This window comes from Drosophila biarmipes, chromosome 2L (genome assembly GCF_025231255.1).
Source record: "Drosophila biarmipes strain raj3 chromosome 2L, RU_DBia_V1.1, whole genome shotgun sequence".
Taxonomy (NCBI): domain Eukaryota; kingdom Metazoa; phylum Arthropoda; class Insecta; order Diptera; family Drosophilidae; genus Drosophila; species Drosophila biarmipes.
The window spans coordinates 17,527,561-17,544,723 of NC_066612.1; the positions used below are offsets into that span (position 1 = coordinate 17,527,561).

General features: G+C 40.1%; 1 protein-coding gene across 5 annotated transcripts in view; it reads left to right on the forward strand.

Annotated features, from left to right (window-relative positions):
* Window positions 1–16,722, forward strand: part of LOC108033632 (brain tumor protein) — a 40,099-nt gene extending 23,377 nt beyond the window's left edge. For 4 of the 5 annotated variants that reach the window (XM_050885575.1, XM_050885578.1, XM_017108050.3 and 1 more), the window contains 3 exons: window positions 3,200–3,462; window positions 5,432–8,582; window positions 14,534–16,722. In XM_050885575.1, the coding sequence (XP_050741532.1) occupies window positions 5,483–8,582; window positions 14,534–14,613 (3,180 nt within the window). In that variant the 5' untranslated portion in view covers window positions 3,200–3,462; window positions 5,432–5,482 and the 3' untranslated portion in view covers window positions 14,614–16,722. Of the gene's footprint in view, window positions 1–2,979; window positions 3,112–3,199; window positions 3,463–5,431; window positions 8,583–14,533 lie in introns of those variants that run through there. The other variant, XM_050885577.1, reaches the window with a different exon arrangement.
* The last annotated feature ends 441 nt before the right edge of the window (window positions 16,723–17,163 follow it).

The window sequence follows — 17,163 nt, forward strand, 5'->3', positions numbered from 1 at the left end:
CACAACCAGAACGTACGCCCTCCTGCCTCCCCTGCCCCATCTTTTTATTGGGTCTTTATGCATTTTTGCGGAATTACAGTGGGTATTAATGTAGATACAACCCTTATTAACGTACAATTTTATGATTCTTTTTATATTTCCAAAATTCATATTTAATCAAAATTTATTTTAAATAAATAAAAAAAGCAACATTGAAAATTACTCCATATAAGAATTTTAATTCTTACTTTTTGAATTTTTTTTAACGTGATAAGAAAAAAATCGTTTAAATAAAAAATCATCAGTACAGTTTACTGTTGATTTGGTTTGAAAAGTATTTTGGGAATGATTCTCGTAGCATCTAAAACTGGTTTAAAGCTTGATCTAGGGAGTCCCGACTGTCCTTGGTGTATGGGTACCACCCCGTGGCTTTTTCTCCCACACCCCACCTGAATTTGGCTTGAACTTGGGCCCGCCCGCTCTTGTTCTTGATCATTATTTTTTCCATAATCATCGTCATCAGCGGCGCACCGTCATGCCTTGTCTTGTTTTCCTTCCTCTACTCCTGAGCCATGAAATTTATAATCTTGTACAAATTGTTTTGCATTAGTAATGCCTGTGCGCAGTTTGTTCCACTTCTCACATGGGGTAACCACGTCGATTCTTTTGCTCCGCTTTGCTTTGCTCCCTTTCTTATGCTGCTGCTTCTTCTTCTTCTGGTTCTTTCTTCCGCCCTCCCTCGAGTCTTCTCGCTGTGCTTAATTATGGAAGAAGGGGGACTTTGGGCTGGGGGCTCGGGCACGCCCTCAGTGCACTGCACTCGCATTTGGTGATTATTAGCCCGCTCTATTTTTAAACACTTTTACAAGCGGTCTGGAATTTGTTCGTACACCCTCCTCCGAGCCCCCGAAACAATGCTGAGCAAAACATATGGCACAGACATTGGGCTCCACACCCTCTTCTCGGGAGCGGAGACGATACAATTCTTCTGAGGCGCCGTGGCCCCAAACGATATTAATCTTGTCATGATATACAATCCAACTGTCAGTTTGATTTGTTCCGAACCACTTTAACAACCTTCCGCCTGCTTTCCGTCAACTGTTTCCGAAATTGCTAATCTAATCGATAGACAACTTGATTATTATCAAGCCCCTTGGTCCCCCAGCCTGGCATGCTTAATTATGGGGTTTAGCGCTCTAACTGAGGGTATTGCACTTTTGACATTAAGTATCTTCTTAAAATATTGCAGGTTATTATTCTATGTTATTATTATGGGTTATCAGGACAGTATATTAATTTTTGATTTTTGAAGTGATTTTCACCTGAATTCAAGTGAGTTATTGAAAATTTAAAGATAATATTATCATATGTTTCTGAAGATCACTTGGTACTGTTAAAAATATAATAATAATAAAACTTTACAATTTATTAAGAAAACGTAATCGAAATGAGTGGAAAGGGTACAACTAATTTCCCAGTACAACAAATCATTTGCCCCTCCGAACGGTGACGTTTTGGTGCTATTCTTGTGTTTATTAACTAATTTGTTGAAATTGCCGGTGGTAAATTTATGAGTCAGTTTTTTTTTTTCGACGGACATTTGTGCGTGCCAGGTGGGAGCGGAAAGTGCTAAAGCGAGTGAGTGATCGATACCTTTGAAGATCTCCGCTTCTTCTCTTTTAGTCCTCTCCCATTTTCCTCGTTTCGCAACAGTTGTTAACGTTGCAAAGAAATGCCGTTATTTACACGTGTAAATCTGTGTTTTTGCATGTGGCGGTGTGTATGTGTGCGGATTTATGTGCCTGTCGTCTGGCAATTTTCCTCTCAATTCTTCCGACGTCGCCCTCTGCAGTCTCCTGTCCCTCTTCCTCCGCCGCATCTGCCGGTGTACAGAAATTTTCGCCATGCAGTTATGTTGATGAGATGCGAATGCCATGATGCTGCTGCAACGTCATTTCTAGCATAGTTGTCTCCTCTCCTCCTCTCGAAAGTTCCGCCGCAACATAGAACGGCGAAATGGAATGGAGAGCGGAAAGAAACGGGGAGAGAGAGAGACAGCGGGAGAATGAGAACCTTTTGTTTTTATTGCTTTTGGATGCGGTCGTTGCCCAAACTGGGGAAAAACATGCGCACAGAGTACACATAAAAAAAGGATCTGATACTTATTTTATTATTACTAAATTGTTTATTTTTACTGTATAACAAATACTACTTGGGCTTAACTTGTATTAATGCTTTCCGACTTCCCCCCCCCCCCCCCCCCCCCCAAAAGATTACTGTTACACCCTAAACTAAAAACATAAATGAAAAGAAAAACTATTAGAAAACTACTATAAACTCCGTTCGAAGTATTTGTTTCCGTGTACTTATCGTCTAACGCTTCCTGTTTTTGTTGCGCCTCTCTCCGGAAACTTCTCTCCGTTTCGACTACTCTCTCCTGTCTCTCTTTTTGGTGCTCTCACGCAACCTGTAGCGCGCGCAAAAATGTTTTCTGCCGTGGAAAATTGTTGCTCTTTCTGGGGGTGGAGGCTTCCTTATTTCCTTTTATTTATTTTGTTGTGGCTGAGTGGCCGCCATATTGTTTTAGGGGTGGCTAAAACATAAGCAAAGAGGGGGTGGTGATGTGGACGTGCAGTTGTATTGTTGCTTTTGCAGCCGGCATTCAACAGTTCGGCAAAAAGAGCGTTCTCCTGGGCTCTCGTCGTCGCCGCTCTCTTTGTCAATGTAAATAGGATGTATTGATTTTTCCCGGATTTTCCTGTAGTGTCTTTTCCTCCAGCATTCTAGCGGTTTGTTGGTTAAATGGCAGACAGAAAAAAAAATCACAGACTGGAGTTTAGCATTGCATTGCTGCAACTTTCCGTAGCTGTTGTTGTTGGAGCAGGAAAATCCCCAGGACATTGCCGCTCTCAGCCGCTCTGCCGTCGTCGCTGCCTCCGTCGGCGTCGCTGCCTTTTCGGGGACCTGAGCTTTACCCGGGTCGCTGCATTATGCGCAGAGTTAGTTTTGCAGGGAGCCGCGTCGCATTCACGTCACACGCGACTTGTACATATGAAAAGCGAGCATTTCACCGTTATTAAGTTTGCAGTGTCCTTGCCGGGAAAAAAGAGCACCGCGCACGACGACGTCATTGTAATAACTAAAACAACAACTAAACCCCCAATTAACCTTGCATTCCATTATCCTTTCTAATCACAATTTGCGCTCTTTCCCATTGCAGCCTTTTGTGCGCGCGACGCCATTAACTGACAGCACTTGAAAGTATGCTACACAAATTTGTTTCAACTTGTTACTGCAACAACAAAGACAACAACAGCGGCAACCATCCCACGCAAAATCTTATATAGACTGCGTAGTGAGAGCGAGCGAGAGGCAACAGCAACTAGCAACAAGAAGCAACAACAACTGAAAACAGGAAACCAGGCAGCGAAACTGGAATATATAGAAAATTCTACGACCAACTACGACAACAAAGCAGTAAAGGTAAGTCGGCTTATCTCCATTTAATGAGTTTTACGTTATTTTATTGTTTCACAGAGCTCCCTTCGCTGGGAAAATCACCGGTAGATATTGGGTATTTATCAGGGATTACAAGAGCCCATAGAGGGCACAGCCGTTCAGATAAGGCGGGTGCAATATAGCCAAAGCGGAATGTAATAGCTTGCCACAAAAATAGGATAATTTTCATAAAACAAATAATGAAAAATATAGAGCCCTTTGGAAGATCTAGGCTAGGATTACATTACATTTAGTAAACAAAATGGTATATTTAGGAGCCTTAAAAAATAATATAATTTTTCAAAACTGATTTGTCTTAATGTAATATATCCTGTGCTTTAATTCAAATACTTAAATTTTGAACAACCATATTAAGGGATAGCTTCCGTCGCAACGAACAGTAGAACCAAGGTCTTTTATTCAGTATCCTTTAAAAATACATATTAACTCCATAATCCAAGATTAGAATTTGTCAAAAAATGATCTAAGTAAAATATTCTGTGCTCGGTATACACAACTGCATATATATATATTGAATAATCAAATATTAAAATTAAGATAAAAAATATGATTTGTCTGAGAGTAATATATTCTGATTTTGTCAAAGTTTGAATACTTTATTTTGGACAACCCAATAACCATGTTTAGGAATACCAAATTAGTTTCCTTCACAACGAAAATGAGAATGTTTGTGAAATTAGAAAGGATTTTCTAGGGAGCACTGCGAGTGGCACTTGGCCCGGGTGTGTGTGCATGATAAATGTACATCCAGTCTAGACAGTTGCAGTCCCCTTCTCCAGCCCCCTGGCATAAGAATTTTCCCCCTCGGGCGCATTTTTCGGGGTTGATTTTGAGCAGAGTTTCGTTTCGTTTCGCTGGCTGGCTGGCTCTCTTGGCTTTCACTTGGATTGCCTTTTACGTTGATTTTCTTGTTGACGGAAGTTTCGCCTGCTCTGGAAATCTACAGAAGTTTCTCCAGGGCTCCCCGTTTCGGTTTTTTGTTTACTTTTTCTTCTCCTCGACGGGGGTTTGTTGTGAAACTCCCCGTACATTTGCCTGCTCTTGCCTGCCACAGCTATTTCACCCAACTCCCGTTCTGAGCTCGAAGGCAACGAACCGCGTTGGCAGCAAAAAGGGGAAGTAAAATTATTATTACGGGGTGTCCTTCTGTCTGTGCGTGCGTTTATTGCATTTGTGTCCGTCTCCGAACGAAGGATACGGGCTTGGGGGTAGTCGTAGGAAACGGGCAGGGGATTCCTGTCCCGGTCAAAGTCCTTTCATCCCGCAGACAGTACAGCTTCACTTTTAGCTTCGCCTCTCCACTCTGCCGTAAGAAATTGGAATGTGTTTTAAGAGCATTCCGTGGGGGCGTGTTTCCTAGTTTGATTCGATTCTGTCGTCGCAGGAAGGGGGAAATTGTAGTGCTTGGGGGGAAACACATACCTTTCAACTGTCTTCGAAGATGTTTAATAAAAACACGGGTCACAGCTGTCGCGCTTTAGGGGATTAGATGGGACGAGCCAGTTGGTTGGAGGCAATTAACTACAAATTACGATAACAAAGGGGATGACTAAGGAAAAGGCGGCCTTTTGCGGGGTGTGGCGTATATTTGTTTGTTTGCGGGGCCATGGAAATGCCAAACGTTTCGGTTCAAGTGGAGGAGCTGCTGACTCATGAGGGGATACAAGACAAGGACCGCAGGTGACTCATGGGTCAGTCCATCTAACAGGGAGGAAATGGATTCGGAGGGTCGGCGTAGAAAAAGTAAATGCGGTGGTACAGCCAGCGAGATTATTCACCTTTATTATAACATCTATAAAGTCAGGAGGATATGGTGTATAAGCTCTAGTTTAGTTTATAATAAATAAGCGATGTAAGAACGTTCTTCTTAAAATAAATAAATAAATAATAATGTGAATCTAATCACCTCTCCACTTTCTCTCTCCCCTCGCAGCTGTTACTCCTAAAGGTAAACGGAGCCACCGACGGCAACTACAGCACAAAGATGGCGTCCTCACCGACACCATCTCTGGACTCGATGCGGGGCGGGGCGAACTCGATTGAATCGTACGAACACGCCGGCTACCTATCAGACTCCCCGCTCACGTTGAGCGGCTCTTCGCCCCCGGCCAGCGATTCGGCAATCTGCAGTGATGAGTACACGGGCGGCAGCAGCGTGAAGTCGCGTTCGGAGGTGACGGTGATTAATGGCCATCACCCCATCTCGGCCTCGGTCTCGTCCAGCTCCTCGGCCAGCTCATCCTCCTGCTCGTCGTCGTCCTCGTCCTCATCCTCGTCATCGTCCTCGTCCAGCTCCTCGACCAGCGGCCTCAGCGGTTGCGGCAGCACCAGCAGCAGTGTGATCAGCGCCAACAATGTGGCCAGCAGCAACGGTCCGGGCGTGATTGGCAGCAATCTTCAGGGCTCGAACAATGGCAGCAACTCGGGCATCAGCAGCCTGGTCGTGGGAGCCGGCAAGGGAAGCAACAGCAGCAGCAACAGCTCCTCGAGCAACACATCCGCCAATGGATCACCGCCCCGTTGCACCGCTTGCAAGAGCAAGTGCAGCGATGCGGTGGCCAAGTGCTTCGATTGCCAGAGCTATCTGTGCGCCAACTGCGTGACCGCTCACGAGTTCATGCACTGCTTCAACGGGCACAATGTGTGCCTGATCAAGGGTTTCGAGGCGAGCACCACTGGTTCTCCTCTGTCCGTGGGTTCGCCCAGCAACAATCCGGCCTCGAACGAGTTCAAGTACGCCAGTTCTCTGACCATGATGCTGCAGCAGCAGCAGCAACAGTTGGACTCGCAGCAACAGCAACAGCAGCAGCAGCAATTGCTGCCGGCGCAGCCCATGTCGCAACTCTCGAAGATTGTACTGGCAGCCGCCGCCCAGGCGAATTCCCAGGAGCAACAGCGAGAGGAGAGCATCTACGGCTCACTGCACCCACAGCAGCAGCAGCAGAGGCAACTTTTCTGCCCACGACACAAACAGGAGCTGCTCAAGTTTAGTTGCCGCACCTGCTGCATCCTGGTGTGCAAAGAGTGCATTGTGTTGGAGCACTCCACAGGTCTCCATGAACTGGAGAATGTACAGTCGCCCGGATTGACGACAACCTCAACGGGATCCACGGCCAATGACAGCGCTTTGCAGACTCTGCTCGCCGACATGCGCGGCAAGATTGGAGAGATTGTCGGCATTGCCGGAAACTCGGACCAGAATCTCACCAAGGTGAAGCTGCAGTACCAGAAGGCGCACAACGAGCTGAACGAGACGCACCAGTTCTTCGCCTCCATGCTGGATGAGCGCAAGACGGAACTGCTGAAGGAACTGGAGACCCTGTACTCGGCCAAGGTGAACAGCAATAGTTCGTGGCAGCAACGCTCGCGTGACTTGATCGACAAGGGACTGGCCACCTGTGAGGCAGTTGAGCGGAGTCCAGCTCCGCCATCCTCTTTGCTGGCAGAGGCCCTGCTCCTGCGCAAATCCCTGGAGCAGCAGCTGCAGACAGGCATCCAGGAGATGCAGCTTCCCTTCGAGATGGAGTTCATGTCCAACTATCAATCGATTCAGGCCGGCGTGCGCAACACCTTTGGATACATTCGGGCAAGCACTTCCGATGGAGGACATGCAGGTCTGAGCCTGACCAGCAACGGTCATGGAAAGCAGCCACCGATTGCGCGACCCACACAGAGCGCCAGCAACAGTAGCGCCAGCAGTGCGGGCAGTGGCCACCATGGTCACCACCAGCAGTCACATCACCACGGCCACCACAATCATCACCAGTCGGCACATCATCAACAACTGCAAGCGCAATCGTCGCTGCATGGCTTGGGTCTAGGACTGAGTGGCGCCAGCTTGTTGGATAGCAGCTCTAACGGAGGCGGAGCTGGAGGAGCCTTCACCAACGGGGGACTCCTGCTGAGCGGACGTGATCGCAACGCACTGGCCGTGGAACAGCATTTCGGCGAACTGATGCCCAAGCGAGGAGGCGGTGGTTACAGCGGTAGCAACGGATCAGCCGCCAGTACCGTGGCCCACTACAATGCATACGAGAAGTGGAGCAACGGCGGCAGCGACAATCTCTTTTCGTCTGTAACAAACGGAGGAGCCAGTAGCTCTGCAGTGGCCGATGCCTTTGCCAGCCTGTCTTCGGTCGGAGGAACCGTGGTGAGTGGCGGTGGAGCCGGCGGAAGCACCGTCAGCTCGGAATCCCTGCTCGACCTGACCAACAAACTGCTCTCGGCCACCATCTATCCGCCCAAGTCGCAGATCAAGCGTCAGAAGATGATCTACCACTGCAAGTTTGGCGAATTCGGCGTGATGGAGGGCCAGTTCACGGAGCCCAGCGGAGTGGCTGTGAATGCACAGAACGACATCATTGTTGCGGACACGAACAACCATCGCATCCAGATCTTCGACAAGGAGGGGCGATTCAAGTTCCAGTTTGGCGAGTGCGGCAAGCGTGACTCCCAGCTGCTATATCCCAACCGTGTGGCCGTGGTGCGCAATTCCGGCGATATCATCGTCACCGAGCGCTCGCCCACACACCAAATCCAGATCTACAACCAGTACGGCCAGTTTGTGAGGAAGTTCGGGGCCACCATTCTGCAGCATCCGCGCGGCGTGACCGTGGACAACAAGGGACGCATCATTGTGGTGGAGTGCAAGGTGATGCGGGTGATCATCTTCGATCAGAACGGAAATGTGCTGCACAAGTTCGGGTGCTCCAAGCACCTGGAGTTCCCCAACGGCGTGGTGGTCAACGACAAGCAGGAGATCTTCATCAGCGACAATCGGGCGCACTGCGTCAAGGTGTTCAACTACGAGGGCCAGTATCTGCGGCAGATTGGCGGCGAGGGCATCACCAACTACCCCATTGGCGTCGGGATCAACTCGAACGGAGAGATCCTCATCGCGGACAACCACAACAACTTCAACCTGACGATCTTCACGCAGGACGGGCAGCTGATCTCGGCGCTCGAGTCGAAGGTGAAGCACGCCCAGTGCTTCGACGTGGCGCTCATGGACGACGGCAGTGTGGTGCTGGCCAGCAAGGACTACCGGCTCTACATCTATCGCTATGTCCAACTGGCGCCAGTGGGTATGTAAACAGAAACACACAGACACACACTCCATGGATGGGAGTCCGGAAAGGCGGAGGATCTGTGGTCCGGCTCTCACTACTGCTCTAAGCTAAGTTCTCAATAGTCTGACTTGCGCGGTCTCTCCAGCTCTAATTCTAAATCCACAAAATCGAAATCTAAATCGAAATCTATAGGCCCCTCTCTCCCCCGATCTGTCATCTCTCATAGCCTTAGACTTTGACTTTGCTCGCTATGTAGTAACACACACGCACACTGTTGGAATAATTTTTATTATCTTTTAAATTATTGTTGAATTTTGTTTTATTTTTTTATATATATATTTACACTGTTAAGCTTAGTTTTTATTTTGTGTGTATTTGTTTATGATAAATATATATTGTGTATTCATGTTCATGTTCAAATCGGAAAGTGCCGCCGCCGCCTCTCTAATCTCTGCACACTTCTCACTTCAAGGCCCTCCTCTCTCGCGTGCAAGTCCCTCATTCGTTTTGGCTGTCGATTAGGAGCGCACCAGACTAAAACAAAAAACAAAACACACCAGAAGAAAACGAAAGAAATGACACTTTTTAACTATATAAATACCAGAAGAAATCCCTCCACTTTTTTATGTTCGTTGCAGACTGCAAGCAATTAAGAAATATTTAAAAAAAAAACAAAAAAAGGAAGTTAATATAAAATTAATCTAACATTAACAGCTTACACAATGTCGAATGGGAAGGATAGCTGCGTATCGAGCATTAATTAATTAATAATTGATTGTAATTCTTAGATATATGATTGCGCAAATTGTTTGTTATTATTTTTGATTGCATAAACATTTGATACATTATATATTATATAACTGTTTTTTACGTTTATAAATTATTTTTGATTATACCACTTATTGATTACTGATTATTTATATGTATACATTAATGAACTACCTTCTAAGACATGTTTGCTACTTTTATACGAAATCAACCGATCCCAAAACCGAACCGCGACACAAACACAATTCACAATTTTTATACTCGCCTAGTTTTTATGTTTTTCCATTGTTTTATTGTAACCACGACAGGAGAAAGAAAGGATGAATTAACCTAATAATAATGCAGACAAAAACCCCTTTGCCGTTTCTTAATATTAAACAAAACCAACTAAACGCACTGAATATAGTTGAAATTTGTGTTCTTAATTGTTGAACTATTTTTTGTTTAGGCATTTATTTTTTAAATAATTTCTTTGTTTGAAAGCAACACAGACGAATTTGTTGTTTGCCCAAAACTATATTACCATATATTATGCGAAAAATTATTTGTTGTCAAATTGAATTTAAATAAATATTGAAATGTGTATATCAACTAAAACGAAGCGATATTTATGTACATCATCCAAATGTTTTGAAACTGGCCCAAGTTAGTGGCAGTTTCGAGAACGAAATATAAATCTAATTGAATAATTGAAAAATTCAAAAGTAACATTTAACTAAAAGTTGGCAATCAGCGCAGAAGACTTAAACATTTATAACTATTATAATTGTACAATTAAGTATGCCTATGTCCCCACATACGCATATGAATTTATATAGTAAAGTATGATAATGAGTAAAGCAAACAAATCTCAAATAATTTAATAGTTATAAAGAAGAAACTGAGGGAGAAACATACCAGCCAAGCCAGACCAATCGCTTTTGTTTTGTTCTTCGAGAGAAATAGGTATTAAACAGGGAACCCATGCAGTGGTGAACAGAGTGATCTGACACTAGGATCTAATAAGTATCCGACGTCATTTCTTTCTGTCACCCACTGCATGTTCCTGGACTTTTTTGCTTGCAATGATTTTAGTTAACAGCATTTATTTTGATAGGCCTCAAATGATTGCAAACCTAACGAAAGTGTTCTTTAGGGGTTAGTTGAAGAGGAGGATAACAAGTTAGACGTTTAAAGTGAATATTTAAAGTACTATTAAGGCAAGGAAATACAACTTTTTGAGACTACAAACGCAACATTAACAGGAACAGCATTTAAAAAATGTTTATTTTGTAATTTTAAAAGTAATCACTATTTTTGTTGGTTTTGCTTGGAACGCGACGCGAACCCCGCCCCCGAAACCCATGTCCCCCCATGTCCCCCCATTAACACCCCCGCACACATAAGCAGGTATTAGATTTCTTGAATATAATTTTACTTTATTGTATTAGAAACGTAGTGTTTAACTGAAATAGTTTCCTCTTTGTTTGTTTTGAAAAAACGCTTTGCTTTGTGTAATTTTTGATTTGGTTTGATTTATTATTTGAATTATTCTTTAATTAATTATGTTTTGTGTGTATTTACTTAAGTGAGATTACTAAATATACGAATATATATTTTTTAGTTCTTTCTTGTTGTAAACTTAATTGACTTATTGTATTGAAGACGATGTATCGATGTAATGGTAGCTGTAATAACGATGAAGGGTTTAAACAAAAGTATTGTACGTTTTCTGTGTGAGAAACACTTTTTACTTGACAACCAAAAAATACAAAAAAAAACAAACAAAAACTGTTGAAAATTTTTTATATAAAAATTGTTGAAAAAACTGAAACACAAAAGAAACTGCTAATTGATGGTATTTATTATGGCCTAATGCATACTATTTAATTGTATTTATTACTAGCATTTTAGCGCAAATAGTTTCTGACGAGGACCTTTATTTGTATTTTGTGCTTGCATAAATTTGTTTTTATGTTTATCAACTATTATTATTATTATTACATTTTTAAATGTTATGAAACAAACGAACTACAAACACACAACGTGGGACACAACAAATATGATAACAAATAATATAAACTACAACTAAACAATAGACAAGCGACTCTGTTGTAAAGCCTACACGAAAACACAACCAACAAATGCCACAAAAACCAACTGAAAAACAATTAAAGATTTTTATACATATTCTGATAAAAAACCAACCAACTGTTTGATTTATTTATTATTTACTTGCCTCGTTTATTTTCCTTTACTTTCCTAGCGTTTTTAGATTTGTATATTGGTTCGAACAGATGCGATGTTGTTAGCCCCCAGATGCAGAACCCCGCTTTCCCCCAACCCCTTCTCCTGGCCCGTCCCCTTTCTCCGTCTCTGACATCTATATAATGTAGTGGTAAACTATTTAATCTTTATATGGATATATATATGTGAATGTATGTTGATAAACAAATTGATGAATTGAGAATCTAATAGACTGTGCAACAAAATGTGGAAAACCGATAGAAAGTTTTTTAAATATATATATTTCTATATATTTGAACGTCGGCTAAGGAGCAACAACCACACAACCCTAGAGGAAAAGTGAACAAGAAATATTTATATATACTCATAAGATACACCAAAACGTGCGACTCAGCACAGCGAGCTATCAGAACTAACTATATTAGCAGTTTTATTTCCGATATTCCAGATCGATATGTAAACGATTCATACCGCCAATTAACTGTGCTCTAACCCCCTAAATAACCAAACACAGGCGTCGGTGCCCTCTGACCTTGCTTTGGATCTTGCTCTAAATATGAAACCGATTTATGTATGTTAACATTGCCGATATAGTATATGTAGTTGGTCATTTTGCGTGTGTCGCCATTTGTGATTAGTTTTGAAACTCAGAAGAAAAGACGCCAAAATGTAATGAAAATTCTGAAGGGAAATTCAAAGTGAAGAAACGCCACCAGACGGGGGAAGGTAACCCATTAGGAAGTCGGAAACCATTAAGACATTTGAGTAGTGCTAAGTGTAAGTGTTGTTTAATGAAAATGGCAATGCATGCTGGTGCTGGCGGACAGCACACAAACATCTATTAATCGTATTGTATTGCTACTATTATTATTTGTGATTGTTAGGAGCTCTCTATGAATGTTGAACGGAATCGAAGCGAAATCGAATCGAGGCCGGTCCCGCTTCGGAGCGGCCTCTCTCTCTTTTTGGGGTTGGTTAAGAGACTGTCAGGCACAAGTTACACAGAACAGACCTAGGTGTTAGGATATATAGGTACAAGCGTATTGGTGTTTGTATGTCATATCTAAAAATCATTTTAATTGTAGTTTATATTTTTGATAAATGTTATTAAGGAACGGAACAAAACAAGCGGAAAAACGTAAATCAAAGTCATTTGTCGGCATTGTTGAGCATATTTGTATGGAATTTAAATTTTGTACAAGTTCTAGTAGATCGGCGGCAGTTCGGATTGGAAAGCGATGGAGGTAGAGTCGGTGGGAGGGCGAAATAGCAGCGAACGAACTATGATGAGTGTAAACCAAATCCAAAAAGTAATTAAAATTCAAACCGGCTTCGTAGAAGTGTTTTTAAGTATTATTAGATTACGCGTAACGAAAGCTCTGAACAAATGCTTGAACCACTAAATTATTATGGACATAACATATAGATATATGCGGCTAACTGAATAACCATTAAGTGAGTGTCTATGTTTCCGGCCAGCATCCGACGCAAAACGATATCAGATCAGAGGGCCGATCTCTCGAACCGGTGTGAAATCGTTTTGCCCTCGTGGGCTGGAGCTTTTCAATAAGTAGGGTTTTAATTCTTATAGTCCGTCAAATGTTTTAACAGAATAAAGCGAAAATAATGAGAAACAACATATATTTAATATGCATGCTTGAGTAGTGTCTGTTTGAGTGTCTGTAATTTGTATGTAACTCAAAGTAGAATTAGTGTCTAACGATCGGTTCATTCCCCGTTTGATTTCCCTCTTTTCTCACTAGGCGTAGGATACATCTATTAGATTAGAAACTGAGGAACAAGATCAATTCATTCGATAAATAATTTGTATAGACATTTTTAGCGCTTGGTTAAGATCTTCACCGAACATTCAAGTAGCAATCCAAACCACAACTAACATAAATGATAAATACCAAACAAAATAATTAACTATGACTGATTTTATACACGAATTGAAAAGGATTTACACAACAAATTATACACATATACATAAAAATATATGAATATTTATATTTATAATGTTGCTACTATATTAAAACAAATCAAGTTGACGTTGAAGCCCCGGATAAAGTCCTGGACCTCTCCATCTGTAATACATTTTACACATTAGGCTACTTAACGCTGCATACTTATATATCTACGAGTATATAAAAATATATTTATGTGTGTGTTTAAAGGCAAAACCAACCACTAAGTAGTGAACTCAACAGTTTTTTAACACTCAAAAACAACAAAATCTTAGACTGCTTCGAAAACGTAAACGTGAAACTAAAAAAATATATTAAAAAACTCTTGTGAAATAATATGAACATAAGACTCGTTTAGGGAATTTTTCTGAACAGATTTTCCGTTTCCGCTTTTTTTCTCCCTATGCACTTGTTTAAACTGAGAAATTAACTGACTTTAAGCTAAAAACTGATTTTCACTCTTCGATGAACTAAAACAAAACTCTAAACGCGCAAGACAAACAACCAGGACAAGGAAAATGAATATTTTCGCTAATTTTTCTAGCTGCAAAATAAATATTTATATACATCCGTGAATATAATCTATAATTATAATGCATATACACAATAAGGCGTATTAACTGTTTGTTGTTAGCTGCTTATTCTTCCTATTGAAGATTATCAAAAATATAAAAACTAAAAAACACATTCATATCCCAAGCATTTTTGTAATTTTTAAAGCAAAGCAACATATTAAAAACTAAAAAAAAGGGCAAAAAAAAAAATTTTTTAAGTCGAACATTTTAAGGCAAAAGTTAATCTAACTTTAAATGAGAACCAAATGGGCAATGTATAATGCAATAACTAAATAGGATGATTAAACTTAATTTTATTCCTTTAATTTTTTAAATGTAGAATAAATGTGTCAAATATTTTATTTATTTTCTACCATTGGAAATGAATACCCCATATTATTTTGTACGAAAAACCATTTTATTTATTTATTTTTCATTTTATTTCTTACAGTATTGCACAAATTGCACAGCAACATCAATGAGAACAACAAGAGCTACTTGGCAGACAGAATACAGCAACATTTCATTTGAAAGAGAAAGCAAAAGAAATATTTTTAATAACCAAACATTCCCCATTCAATTGTGTTATGTTAAAATTGTTATTGAAGAGAGGAGGATGTACTTTAAATGAGTGGATCGCATTCATTTTGATGGCAATGCATGGACACGTTTACGTTACGCAATTATTTTAAATCAATTTTGGGACTCAAAAAATTATATGAATATTACTATATTTGCAATTAGTGTAAATGAGTCTCTACGGTCGAACCGCACACAAACAAATACACACAGACAAGAATCAACGTTGCTAAATCATTGAAATATGCATAAATGTTAGCTCATCTTACTCATAATCACGCATTCAATATAGATTTTAATATTTATAAAGCTATATAGTGCAACTAAGCCGATCATGGAATCATCATCTAGTCATCATGCATACATATATGTATTTTTATAATAACTAATATTAAAAAAAACAAAACAGAACAGAAGAGAAAAGAAACCGAAGAAGAACACCAATCTAATGTTAAATGTCGTTATAATTAAGTTTTCTTTATATACACATATATATTATGTTTTAGCTAACGATTTATATATTTTCTGTGTAAGGATTGATTTTAATGTCTCCCGCAATTTGAATTTCTCTGCTAAAGCCAAGTTGAATTTGAAAATAAAAACAAGTATACTGTATACAGGGTGTTGCTGAAATGGCTTTCATATACTACTTAGTCATATGAAAATAAAACAAAAAACGTACTCAGCTAAAGTAATATGTTTTCATTATGGTTAATTGTTTACACTGTACGTTCAGTTACAACTCGTATATTTCGCTCAAATTTTGTTTTACATTTAAGAGATACAAAGAAAAACTAAACCAAACAAAAAAACGAATAAAATGTTAAAGTAAAGGACAAGAAAATGTGGAAAATATGGACTGACAAGCAAATAATGTATATCATTGAGGGTTGGCATTTTTATTCTATAAATACATATATATAAAAATCTATATTACATGTAGACTTTGTCAGGCAGGCCATTCTCAGCTGTTTCGAACGAGGAAATTGTTAACTTTTTGCGTTGAAATGAAAAGGAAAATAAAAAATATATACACGCCCACCAAATGCATACTATATGCCATATACTGTTTCTTATATGCATACAAAGATTTAACCACAGTACAGAACAATTACGATTTGGTTCAAGTTTGCAACTGACTCAACTTACTGCCAGGATCAGCTCAGCTCAGCTCCTCAGACACCCTGCATGATACTCACTCAGTCAGTCACTCAACCATTCAATCACTCAATCAGTCATTCAACACTCTACCAATACTACCCACAACTCGAGCACAATTAAATGTAATAAACCAATAAGCCATGGCAATTTTCTTGACAAAAACGAAACCAAATACGCATTTACTTGAATCTTCTATATTTTAAATTACTACCAACTGTTTTTGTATTGCATTTGAATTCGTCGAGAACAAGCAGAAACCAAACAGCAAATTAAATGTAATCATAATCGTAACTAAATCGAATACGATGTAATTGAATGTGAACGTTATTAACTCATTAACTATTATTATTAACTAAGATTCCAACTGTATGCGCATTTTATATATATATACTGATATATAAAGATAGGGCGAACCCAAGATAACAACTCATTAATGTAATGTGTAAGAGAAAACAAAAGTACTTACGTAAATTATATATAAATATTTTTATACATGTGGAAAACGTAAAACAAGGATAAAATCATGATAATTTATTAAAAGCTGCAATTCGCTAAAGTGACGAGTTCGGGAACACCTATTTCAATTTGATATAACAGATTTTGAATTCTTCTCAGAAATCCAATAGCAGAGTCAAGAGCGTCAGCGAGAACTTGGAAAATAATAATAGAAACAAGTGAAAAGTCTTTTTAATGCTTAGGGGCCACAATTTTCGAAGTAATTAAAAAATGAAAAAACATGAAATTATTATTATATTAAAATATGGTATTAATTAACATTTAAAAAATGTTGTGTAACATTAATATTAAACCAACCAAAAAGAACAACCAGCAACAACAATTGTATTGTAAGAATTTCTATTTCCATTAAACCACAATAAAATTATTTTGTTTTTAAATAAATCACTTGTCTTTTACTATTTGGTACATGGCAAGATACAACAAGGAGCCGCAAATTGATTCAAGGGACTGTTAAAGACACAAATTTACCGTCAAAAAGGATGATGGTTGTTCGAGGAAGAAATGGAGTTCGACATCAATAAAAGAAATAAAAATATATTTATATCGTTGCAGAGGGTATTATGATTTCAGCCAGAAGTTTGCAACGCAGCGAAGGAGACGTTTCCGACTCCATAAATCATATATATTCTTGATCAGACTCTTAGACGAGTTGAGTTAGCCATGTCCAACTGTCCGGTCCATTTCTACGCAAACTAGTCTCTCAGTTTTAAAGCTATCGGACTGAAACTTTCCAAAAGTCTTCTTTCTTTTGCAGGTAGTGTAAAAGTCGGAACCAGCCGGATCCCACAAATATATTCGAAAAAAAATTTAAGAAATGATATT